This window comes from Delphinapterus leucas, chromosome 2, assembly GCF_059928025.1.
Source record: "Delphinapterus leucas isolate spDelLeu-1000000601 "Yukka" chromosome 2, BTC_Dleu_Yukka2, whole genome shotgun sequence".
Classification (NCBI taxonomy): domain Eukaryota; kingdom Metazoa; phylum Chordata; class Mammalia; order Artiodactyla; family Monodontidae; genus Delphinapterus; species Delphinapterus leucas.
Genome location: NC_143130.1, coordinates 63,590,202 through 63,601,158, shown reverse-complemented (window position 1 = coordinate 63,601,158; position 10,957 = coordinate 63,590,202). Strand labels below are relative to the sequence as shown.

Genomic DNA, 10,957 nt, shown 5'->3' with positions numbered 1-10,957 from the left:
CCCCCTCCCACCTCCCCCCAGCGCACAGACAGCTCTCCAGCTGCTTTTCTTCTGAGGACTTCAACCTGCTTCCAGGGCTTGGGGTATTCCCTGGGACCCAGAATCTGTCTCCATTGCCCATGACCCTGGGAAACCCTCTAGAGGGAAAGGACCAGAGAGTGGTGGTTCCTCGGCAACTCATCGAGGGCCTTCTGAGGATGCTGTGTTTCAGATCCATCGCTGACCACATGATGGACTCTCGGGCCATGTACAGGGACAGCTGACTTTTCAGAACCCTTGCTGCTTGCTCTGCCTTTGAGAAGCAGCACTCCTGGTCCTCTTGTTGGAAGGGTAAAGACCAGCAGAAATCTTCCTTGTGAAAATCTCCAGGGAGCTGAGGAAAGGCACCTCTGGTGGTCCCCCTCTGCCCCCAGCCTTGGGATCCCCAAGTCCCCCTCCCTCCTCATCTTTGCTGCTCCAATCTCTTGAGAGATGAATGGAGAGGAACAGACCCTGATGGCCTAGTGGTTAGGATTCCAGGCTTTCACTGCTGTGGCCCGGGTTCAATCCCTGGTCAGGGAACTGAGAGCCTGCAAGCCGTGCGGTGCGGCCACAGGTGGGAATTCGGGCCCCATCTCTCCTGGTGGCTGAGGTCTGGCGGGATGGCCTACACTGGTGGAGTGCAGGCTAGTGTGGCCAAGGGCCCAGTGCATGGTCAGACAAACAACACACGGCTGTCCAGAACCTCTTATCCAGAAGCACCGTTTATCCAGGCCCCATGGAGCCGAGTGCCCCCAAGTACCCGCCCCAGTCCTCAGGGGAGCACAGGCACCGCGGGGGCCCATGGCCTGAGACCCTGCACGCTCCCCAGCCCAGCCCACTCTGGGGCCACAGACCCATGCTTGTCTAGCCATCAGCCCATCAAGGCGGGGCCCTGGGAATGAGCTGGCCTCAGACCCTCCTCTATTCCTCACCCCAGGGTCTCCACCAGTCTGGGCTAGCTCAGCACCATGCTAAATAGCTTCCTTGCAATGCCCCTTAAATAAACCCATCCCAGAGCAACCCACCCACCTTACACCCTGGATACATTATTCCACTGGCTTATGCCTTCTAGAGAGTGGGAGGACTCTCTCCTGCCCTCTGCTCCAGGAAATACCATCTCCCTAAAAAACCAAGGGAAAAAGTTTTCCTCTCAGTCCTGGGGCAGAGATGAGGGGAGGCCTGGCTTGGAGTGGAAAAGCCAGGAATCCCCATCTGTCCCTCCCTTCCCTTTCTTCTCCTTGCCTTCTTAGCAGCCTGGGTCAGGTGTGACTTACCCAAGGTCACAGACCCAGGACCCAGAGTCCTGACCATCTAGGAAGTGGCTCTGGTTTTGACAGCCCACACTAGCTCCAGGGCAGGGGACTGACTCCAAGCCTGCCTCTGCCCTTGGCCCCTTGCAGTTCTCCTGGCTCAGAGTGAGCTGGGGAGGTTGCAGCTCTTGACTCCACTTGGTCCCGGACCCCTGGGGCTTCCTCTCAGCACCCTCCACCCCTGGTGTCCCCAGGGCTCTCTGGGGCCGGGGCCTGTGCAAGCCTGTCTCTGGCCCCATCAGCATCTGGGCCCAGGCCAGGCCTCACACCCAGTACTGGCCGTTCTTGAGGGCAGGGTTGGATGTCCGGCAGAACTGCAGCAGCTCTGGGTCAGGCTGCCCCCCCGGCGGGGCCCCCTGGCCAGGCACCGCTGTGAGGGGGATGGCCTGGCCCGGCTCCACCTTGCGGAAGGTCTCCGTATCGCCAGCCAGGCCGTTTCGGGGCTTGGCAGTCAGCACCTGGACGTTGTGCTTGCCCATCTTGTTGCGTTTGCGGAGGTAGAAGAGCAGAGGCACGATGAGTGCCAGAAGCAGGAGGACCAGGCACACAGGGACGATGATGCTGAACATGTTGGCCTCGAGAAAGCCCAGGAAGTGCCCCCTGGCCACGGTGGGCATGGGGCTGGAGGCCGCCAGGCCTGGCTCACCAGTGGGGGTGCTGCTCCCTGGCTCCCCTGCTTCTGTCCGAGCAGGCAGACTGAGCAGGGCCACTCTGTAGGGCCGGGCTGCGTTGTAAGGCTCCGTGGCAAAGCCCAGTGAGGCCACGGCAGGAGGGACACCCCTGGCCCACAGCTCCAGAGTGAGACTGTCGCCTGCAGGTCCAGGAGAGCTACCCTCCGGCCTGCCCACCTCCAGCCCCAGCCTCCCGTCCTCAAGGTCCTGCTGGGTGAACTGCTCCACAAGCTGGCCGCCCCCGGGCTCTGTCCTGGTCCGGGGCACGCGGACCACGCGGCCGTGCCGGGGTCCCGCCAGGAGCCGGAAACGCGGCACACTGCCTGTGCGGTTGGCCAGCTCGCCCGCATCTAAGACAGTGGGGTCCAGGCGTAGGGTGGCACCCTGGGGCCACGGCCCACCTGTCCACACATGCAGCAGAGCCCGCACGGTGACATTCACCGTGGCGGATGCGTTGGCACCCCTGGCCAGTGCCAGGATGCTGAATTGGTCGTGAGGGGAGGAGAAGCTGGTGAAAGCAAAGACCACTTCGCCCTGGTCTACCTGGAACTGGCTGAAGGCTGTGGCAGGCTGCCCGCGCACCAGGAGATGCCCATGCCGGGGCCCCTGGGTGAGGCGGTAGGCTGCGTCTGCCTCCTCCCGATCGGAAACCACCCAGAGCTGCTGCCGGCTCAGGGAGGCACGCCCTAAAGCTTGGGGCACCTCTAGGGGTGCCCGCAGCTGCACCTCAATGGCCGAGGGCAAGACGTCCACGGCCAGGGACATGGGCAGGGGCGGGCTGGCCCCATCAGACACACTCAGCTGGAAGATGCCCACCACGCTGCTCCCATTGGCCACAAAGGCCAGCCGCCCTGCATCCACGTCGGCCTGAGTGAAGCAGGTCACAGGCCCCGGGCTGGCCCCTGCCAGGCTCAGGAAGCCATTGTGAGGGGCCCGCTGCACCTTGTACTCGATCTCCCCCGGAGCCGAGTCTGGGTCCACCACGCTCAGCTGGGCCCGGGAGACGGGGCTGCGGGAGCCCCGGGTGAGCCGGAGCGGGATGGAGGTCTGCGGCTGAGGCGGCCGCTCATTCACATCCCGCACTGTGATGGCGAAAGCCTCTGAGGTTTGGGGTCCCGCCACGGAGGCCCCCGCGGGCCCCTGGAGGTGGGCACGGAAGTGGAAGCCATCCTGCTGGGTGCCCCCGCCGCCGTGGGTGTATACAAGCTGTCCTGCGGCCAGCTCAGACTGCAGGAAGTGGGGCCGCCCGATGTGGAGGGGCTCCTCGGACACCAACAGCTGGCCCCGCTGGGGGAACTGTGTGACCTGGAAGAGCACATCGTGCTCCGAGCGCCGGGGGGCCGGAACGCTGGCCAGGAAGTTGGAGGCATCGAGGGTGGCTGTGGTGATTTTGGCCCGCTGGCCTTCTGAGACCCAGAGACCTGGGGGTGGGACACAGGCTATGAAGGTCCCATCCACTGAGGGGAGAGCCATGGACCCTCAGATTAGGGTCCCCAAGGCCAGGTTTGTCCCTCCCTCCTTAGACCAGGTACCCCAGGTTGGGGCTCAGGGTCCCAGGAGGACCAGGATCGTGTCCCTCCTTCTGACCTCAAAGCCTCCCCACCTGCCCACCCTCCCTATAATTTACCAGGTCCTGGGAGTTGACATGAGCTGCTGACCTTGGCCTTGTGTCCCCTCCTATCTGGGCCTCTTCCAGTGTCCAGCCCCCCCAACGTTGCCATCCCACCATGCTGTTCACCTTTGTTCTTCCAGAGGCGGCTGGGGCGCTGGGGACAGGTAGCTTCAAAAGACACAGTCACAGCAAGGGTGGCGGCCATGTCAGGGGCAGGTGGTGAGGACAGCTGGAGCTCCAGGGCGTCATGGGCCTCCCAGAAGGGCTCGGGGGGCATCTCGTGCTCATACAGAACATTCCCAGCATATACCTGCGGGGAAAGCCCATTACTGGGACAAGGGGCAGGTCCAGCCCGTGGTGCCCAGGAGCACTGGGCACTTGGGTCTCCCTGACAGCCCCTCGGAGCCCAGCCTCCCTGGAGGATCTCCCCACTGTGCCTCGCTCTATGTCTGTAGCCCATGCTCTCCCTCACCAACTCAGTGGGTCGCCAGAAAACAGTCACGTGACAGTGAAGAGCCAGGCTCTAGAGCCAGATGCCTGTGTCAAATCCCAGCTCTGCCACCTTGGGCAAGTCACCTCAAACCTCTGAGCCCCTGGGAAAAGCAATGCTCTATCCGTGCTTCTCTCAACAGCAGGTCTTTCCTCTTTTGCATGAAATGCCTTACCCTCTTCCTTACTGAAGACACTGCTTCTACCAACTCCTGTCTTTCTCCCATGGCATCAATTTTCCCCCAAACGGATTATTCCCATCCTTACGCAACTATGCTATCCGCCCAACGTAAAGAAGAAACTTCTCGACTTCACTTTTTACACCAACATTTGCTGTCCCACCTCCCGCACTTTTGCTCTCCTTTGCTGCAAAAATCCAAAAAGAATAGTCTATACTCTCCCCCATGCTGTCTCGAGTGCACTCCACCCGGGCTTCCACTCCTGTTGTCACCAAGGGCACGATGGCCTCTGTGTTGCTGGACCCGGCGGCTGGTTCTCAGAGGCACTGGACACAATTGAGCATTCCTTCCCCCAGCCCACCCGATGGCTTCCAGGAAGTTCTGCTCCCTTGGTTTTCCTCCAACCTCACTAGTCGTTTCTTCACAGATGCTCTGGCTGGTCCCTCCCCTTCTCCGCAATGTCTGTGGCTTGGCCTTGAGACTCTATCTACAGACATTGCCCATGTGCTCTTGGTGGGTCTCATGTCCTCAAATGCCAGCCATGAGATGACCCCCTTATTTGTATCTCCAGCCCGGGCTGTGCTCTCCTGAACTCCAGACTCGTAGCCACCTGCTTCCTGGGCAGCTCCTCGAGGATGTCTGAGGGACGTCTCAAACTCAGCATGTCCCAGACAATCCCTGACCTGCCCCGCCTCTCCCAGCCTTCCCACTCCAGAGGGCACAGCTCTGTTCTTCCAGTGGCTCAGGCCCCACACCCTGGAGTCACCCCTGATTCCTCTTCTCCTCTCACACACCATCATCTCTGGTCTGGATTACCACAAGAGCCTCTTAACTGTGTCCTGGCTTTGGCCCCTGCTCCACCCCCCTCTACAGTTTGTCCTTAATGCAAAAATCAGAGTGAGTCTTTAAAAACTGAAAGTCAGGTTCTGTCTCTCTTGCTCAGAGAGTGAAATGGCTCACCGCCATTTGGCTTCAAAGACCCCATGTGACCCCGTTACCCATGACCTCACCTCCTCCAACTCCTCCCATGGCAACTCCACTCCAGCCACACCCACTGTTCTCTAGGGCCGTCTGCTGTTAAACACCAAGGAATAGTCTCCACTTCCATCAAGAAATCCGTTCCCTCCCCCTTCTAATCCCAAGGTGTCCTCTTGGCTTATCTTCTGTTTTCCCCTTTTAGGAGACACAGGGAACTATTTTCCTTCTCTCAGAAAAACAAGACTTATGCAACAGTGAGATGGAAGCCGACTGGGGTCACAGCGTGCAGGAGATTCTAGGAGCAGTGGGGTTGTGGTGAAGTGGGGAGCCCTGCATGGTCGAGAAGGGGAGCAGAGCCCAGTCAAAGGGGTAGCTGCTCTTCAGCTGATGGCCGGAAGAGGGAACACAGGCCTTTTAAGAAACGGAAATCAGGGTTTTGGTTTTTTTTGGTGTGTGTGAGATCCCCTAATTTTAAAATATTAAATGCATGTGCAGGCCAAATAAAACACATCTGTGGGCCAGCTGTGGCCCGCAAGGACTGCCAGCTGTAACCTCTGGCTCAGGCTGACGGGTGGGCAGGAAGGAAACGGAGACCCTCAGGAGTGGGAGTGAGAGCCTGGATGCCTGCGTACAGGAGCTACTTGTGGGTGGGAGGTGTCTGGCTGGGGATGAAGTAAGTCACAGGCAAGGTGGGGAGGGGTCCCTGACCTCTGGGAATCAGTAGTGTCCTTTGGTCAAAGAATCTTGGACTAGCAGTCCGAAGGCATAGCCCCGGTTTTGCTTCTCACTAGCCATGGGCTCTAAATAGTCACCTGACCTTCGTGAGCCTCAGTTTCCTTATCTGTAAAATGGGGACACCTGGTCCCTGCCCTACCCAGCTCAGAGTATTGTGGCACAGTGGCACTGTCAGATACCACCCAGTCCTGCCCTGCCCACTTCTCCAAGGGGGGAGGGTGTGTCTGCCACGAAGCCTCCTCCCAGCTTCCCTGGGTGGTGCTGCCAGCCTGGCCCCCTGGTGGCCATTCAATTCAGTCCTTCAGATTGGTGGGGTGTGAGGGAAGCACTGCAGGGTGGGGGAGGGGCCTGAAGGGCTCATCCTGTTCCCTCCCCCTTCCTGGGCATCCGATAACAAAGCCTCCCAGGGATTCAGGGTGCACAGCTGCTGTAGCCTGCTCAATATTTCATTGTGGGGAGGGGCAGGAAGGGAGCCATGGCAGAAGCTGGGAGAACAGAGAACCCAGGCCTGGGGGATGTTGATGTCAGCAACCTGAGAAATCTTCCCACCCTCGTTAAAGTTACTTCCTTCCCCATGCCTGAAAGACAACCCCCACCCCACTCCGCCTTCAGGGAAAACCAAGGCTGCCCTGGAATGCTTGGTACCTCCTGCACTTAGAAGGGGCCTTAATTTAAGTGATGGCTGCTGGCCCCACTGGCACAGTTAGCACAGAGAGCTCTGTGATCCCAGCAGAGGCAGCCTAGCGGTCTGCCTCTTCCCATGGCTGAGAGTTCTAGTTTTCACTGGTGGCCTCTGTTGTGCTCTGGGATAGCTGTGTCCTGAAGCTGCCATGACGGATGGACGGCAGCTCCACTCCCAGCTTGACTTACTCAGCTGCTTCTGTGCACTCGTCTGCTTTCAGGACCCACTCTGCTTCTGGCTGGCTCTTGAGCTGAGCCCCAGGCTCACACCTCTGCCCACAAGCCCAACAGCTGCCTTTATCTCAAACTCTGTTCCCTCCAGACCAAACACTGCCCCTCACCAGCCACTGGATTGTCTAGGGTCCCCTATGCAGTGTGCCTTTTCCAGCCCCCTAGGGTCCAACAGCAGTTCCTTCTGGAAGCCAAGTCCCAGAACCTGATCCCTGCCCTGGGACCCTATAGCCCTGACTCCCCGCATCCTTCTTCCTCCCCCTGGAACGCTAAGCCCCATCTGCCCTACCAGCCTGGTAGCTCCTGGAGGGCGGGGCATGCAGCACCTGGACCATGGCAGCCCCAGGGAGTGGCTGCCGACGAGGCTGGAGCTGGTACCCGTGTCTACATGTGTGTCCAGGGGCAGAGTGGGCCACTCGACGCTGGATGGAGTCTAAGCGGTGGCTGTAGAGAGTGGTCCTTACCTCTGCCTGAGTGAAATTCTCCAGGGCCTCCCCGGTGCTGCCCTGCTGGGTGTGGAATAGCCGGCCAAGCCGGGGCCCCCGTACCACATGGTAGAACAGGTGGTGGGGGTCGGTGCCTGTGCTGGAACTGGCTCTCAAGCTCTGGCTGCTGAGTGGCTGGATGGACCCTGCGAGAGGCAAAAGGGGACGGTCAGCCTCTGACCAGGAGGCAGGGCAAGGCCTGTGACTGCTGGGGAGGCAGCCTGCCCCTGGCATGGCACACCCACCTGGGCAGATGGTCAGCGTCCGGCTGCCCTCCAGTGAGAGGAGCAGCTGCTTCTGGGCCGTCACCCGGAAGAAGTGTCCAGTGGAAGTATGCTCGCCATCAGATAGGATGAAGCGGAAGCCTCCGTCCGGGGCTCCTAGGACAGACGTGGAGTTGGGTCTCGCTGGCCCACGCCGGCGCCCATCCTCGGGGCACCCCCACCTCTCAGCACCCACCTCTGTGTGAGAACAGCACGAGTCCGCCGTCGAGCTGGGCCTGGGTGAAGCTGTGGACCTTGGCGCCCGGCGCTGTCCGCAGCACCACCTGTCCGTTGCTGGGCTCCTCAAGGGTGTAGACCAGGTCCTCAGGGCCTGAGTCGCTGTCTGTGCCCCTAAGGGCCTCCGGAGGGATGGGCACAGTGGCCCCCTCCCACATCTGGGGATACAAGCGTGCGAAGGTTCTGCCCCCACCAAGTTTACCCACTTCTTTCCTCCCTGGCCCTGGGGCCACCATCAGGGCTCCAACCACACTACCATCTGGGCTCCCCTGCGCAAAGGGCCCTCCACCTCATTCATCTTCCCCTGTTGGCCCAGGGCTCCCATGCCCAGGCTCCCTGCTCTCCATCTGCTCTAGTCCTGCTTGTCCGTCAAGGCCAGCTCATGAACCCCAAGAAGATCCCAGCTCTCACCCCCTCCCCAGAGATCCCCAACCCTGACCCAAAGTGTTGCTCAATGTGGCTCACTGGCAGGGCAGGGGTTTCCCTTCAGACCCTCCATGGTGAGTCTGGGCAGGGGCTGGCACACGATGGGAATCGTGATTTTTGTCTGCCCAGGATACTTAGAAATGGGCTCCCTTTCCTGGTGAGGGAAGGGGTGGGAGGCTTGGTGAGCTGGAGAGGCGAGTGTCTTGCAGCACAGAAACAGCACTGGGATGGGGGCCCAGGTGTTTCCAGTGCAATCACGAGCCCCCAGGCAGGTGGGTGAAGGCTTCCTGGGGGCAGGCAGCCCCACCCCACGCTCAGAGTGAAGGGGAGCCCCCCTCAAGCCTCCCACCTGCGAGCAGGGCAGGATCCTGTTCCTGTTCCAAGGGTCCTGTTACAGGTCCTGCTGGGTCAGCAACTTATGAGCAGTACTGGGGAGGGGCTCCCATACCTGGAAAACTGAGCCCTCTGGGATTCCCTCCCCCAGCCCAAGGCTGACCTCAGCCAGAGCTCTGGAAAGAAGGTGGCAAGGCATAGATGCCAGGCTTCAGCACAGGGCTCCTGGCACAAATACGGTGGACAGCACCACCTGGTGGCTGAAGTGCTACACAGCACCATCTGACTGTGGTTCCAGGGCAGCCCTTAGCCTGAAACCTATAACCTCTGCTGGCCTCCCCACCACGGGGCTGCTCTCCACAGGCACATCCTACACGACCAAAGATTCCCAGAGCCCCATGGCACAGACAGCCCAAGTCAGCCTTCTTTTGAAACCTTCCATGGCTGCTGCGGACCCAGAGTCCACACTCTAGAAGTCAGCATTCAAGGCCCTGCCCATTTGCTACCCTGCTGTGCGGCCCTGGTCAAGCCACACCCTTTCTGTTCCACCAGTAACTTCTATTGTGACCCTGGAGAAGTTCTGCCACCTTTCTGGGCCTCAACTTCCACCTCTGCTGGATGGGGGCACCACTACTCTGCAGCAGTGTAAGAGGCAGGGGATTGGCCAGCCAAGCGGTGGCCTTCACTAGCTGGTGGTGGGAGTAGAGAGCAGTCGGAATCCACCCTTAAGGGTCTGAAAGAGCTTTCTTCAGGAGTCCTGGTCCTGAGCCATGGAAAAAGCTTCCTGATGAGGGCGAGTCCAGGGAACAGCAGGACCAAGCATGTCCATTCACAAGGCTGTCTATTACACTTATAAGTGTCCAGTAATAAAGCCCCACACCTGTGTTCTATTTTCAGTGCAGTTGCTCTTCTCTCTTCCCAATAACCTAGTGAGGCATGTGGCAGGATCCCCACTTTACAGAGGAGGAAACTGAAGCTCACAGACGGGGAGCTATGTGCTGGCCTCTCTCTGGGAGGGGAGGTGGGAGGTGGTCCTAGAACACTCTCACCTGCAGGCCTGTGTTTGTGGTGAGGATGGGGGGTTGGTCGTTGACAGGCAGGATGGTGATAGTGAAGGTCACGGGACGGCTCTGGCGGTCCATCTCTGAGGCATTAGCCACTAGGACGAAACTGTCTGCCAGCGTCTCGCTCCCGTCATGCACATAGAGAATCAGCTTCTGTTCCACCTGCAGGCAGGCCCAGGGCTAGAGGTCAGGCCCCAGCAGGCCTGAGACCCACCGTGGGTCTCAGGCCCAGCACGTTTCATGACCTGCCTTTGGGTGCAGGAGGAGATTGACTCCTCCAGAGCTTCAGTTTCTGCAGGTGGCAATGGGGACAATCATTTCTCCCAGAGCAAAGGAATGAAGGAGTGGAGGAAATGGGGACATTCATCTCTCTCTGCCAGTGAGGGAGGATGAGATGAGGTGCTCTGTAAATGCGGGCTCCTGCCTCCTATCTGTGCATACCCCCAGACTCTGCCCCCAGAGCTGGGCTGCACCCTGGGCCTCCCTGACCATACCTCTCTCCAGGAGAAGGTGCTGAGGGTCCTGTCTTGAGGTCCTTCCTCTCTCTTCAGGACCCCATGCTGGGGTGGCTCCAGCACCTGCAGGTCAAGGCCCGGCAGCGTGGGGAAGTAGGGCCCAGTGATGCGGAGCAGTGGAGGGGCCAGCGTGCGGGTGCCGCCCTCGGGGACGCTGAAGTTCAGCGCCTCCAGTGGGATGGCAGCGGGCAGCACTTCCAGCTCCACGTGGATGCCCTCGAGGGGCGCACCCAGGCCTGAGGACACATCCAGGGAGAAGACATCACTCCAGGCCTCAGGGCGGGAGTGCAGGTACAGGACCCTGCCCGCGTCCACCGCCGCCTGAGAGAAGCTGTGCACAGGGTCCAGGCTGGGCAGCTCGGCTGCCGTGGCGCGGTGGGACAACATCACCAGGTGCCCAGAGCTCGGTGGGGTCTTCACTGAGAACACAATGTCTGCCGGTGGCACTGCCTCCTGGGCTGCCTGGTTGTGAGAGGGGTCACAGAAGGAGGCTGTTGAAGCCTCTGAGGTACACACTCCCTCGGCGATGTACACAATCACACATCCTCAGATTCAGTGACACGGACATACAGTCTCACCACACACAAATGTTTGGACAGAGACACATATATGTCACACACACATGCGCGCGCGCGCACACACACACACACACACACACACACACACACACACACACACACACTGACTCCCCCTGCCATGCTACTGCCACAAGAGGGTGCCCCATCCT

General features: G+C 60.0%; 1 protein-coding gene across 2 annotated transcripts in view; it reads right to left on the bottom strand.

Annotated features, from left to right (window-relative positions):
- Positions 1–725: 725 nt before the first annotated feature.
- Positions 726–10,957, bottom strand: part of CSPG4 (chondroitin sulfate proteoglycan 4) — a 35,137-nt gene continuing 24,905 nt past the window's right edge. For both annotated transcript variants that reach the window (XM_022580090.3, XM_089906972.1), the window contains exons 4-10: positions 10,210–10,692; positions 9,701–9,877; positions 7,852–8,050; positions 7,638–7,772; positions 7,372–7,538; positions 3,741–3,924; positions 726–3,423 (exon numbers count right to left, since the gene is read on the bottom strand). In XM_022580090.3, the coding sequence (XP_022435798.2) occupies positions 1,595–3,423; positions 3,741–3,924; positions 7,372–7,538; positions 7,638–7,772; positions 7,852–8,050; positions 9,701–9,877; positions 10,210–10,692 (3,174 nt within the window). In that variant the 3' untranslated portion in view covers positions 726–1,594. The remainder of the gene's footprint in view (positions 3,424–3,740; positions 3,925–7,371; positions 7,539–7,637; positions 7,773–7,851; positions 8,051–9,700; positions 9,878–10,209; positions 10,693–10,957) is intronic.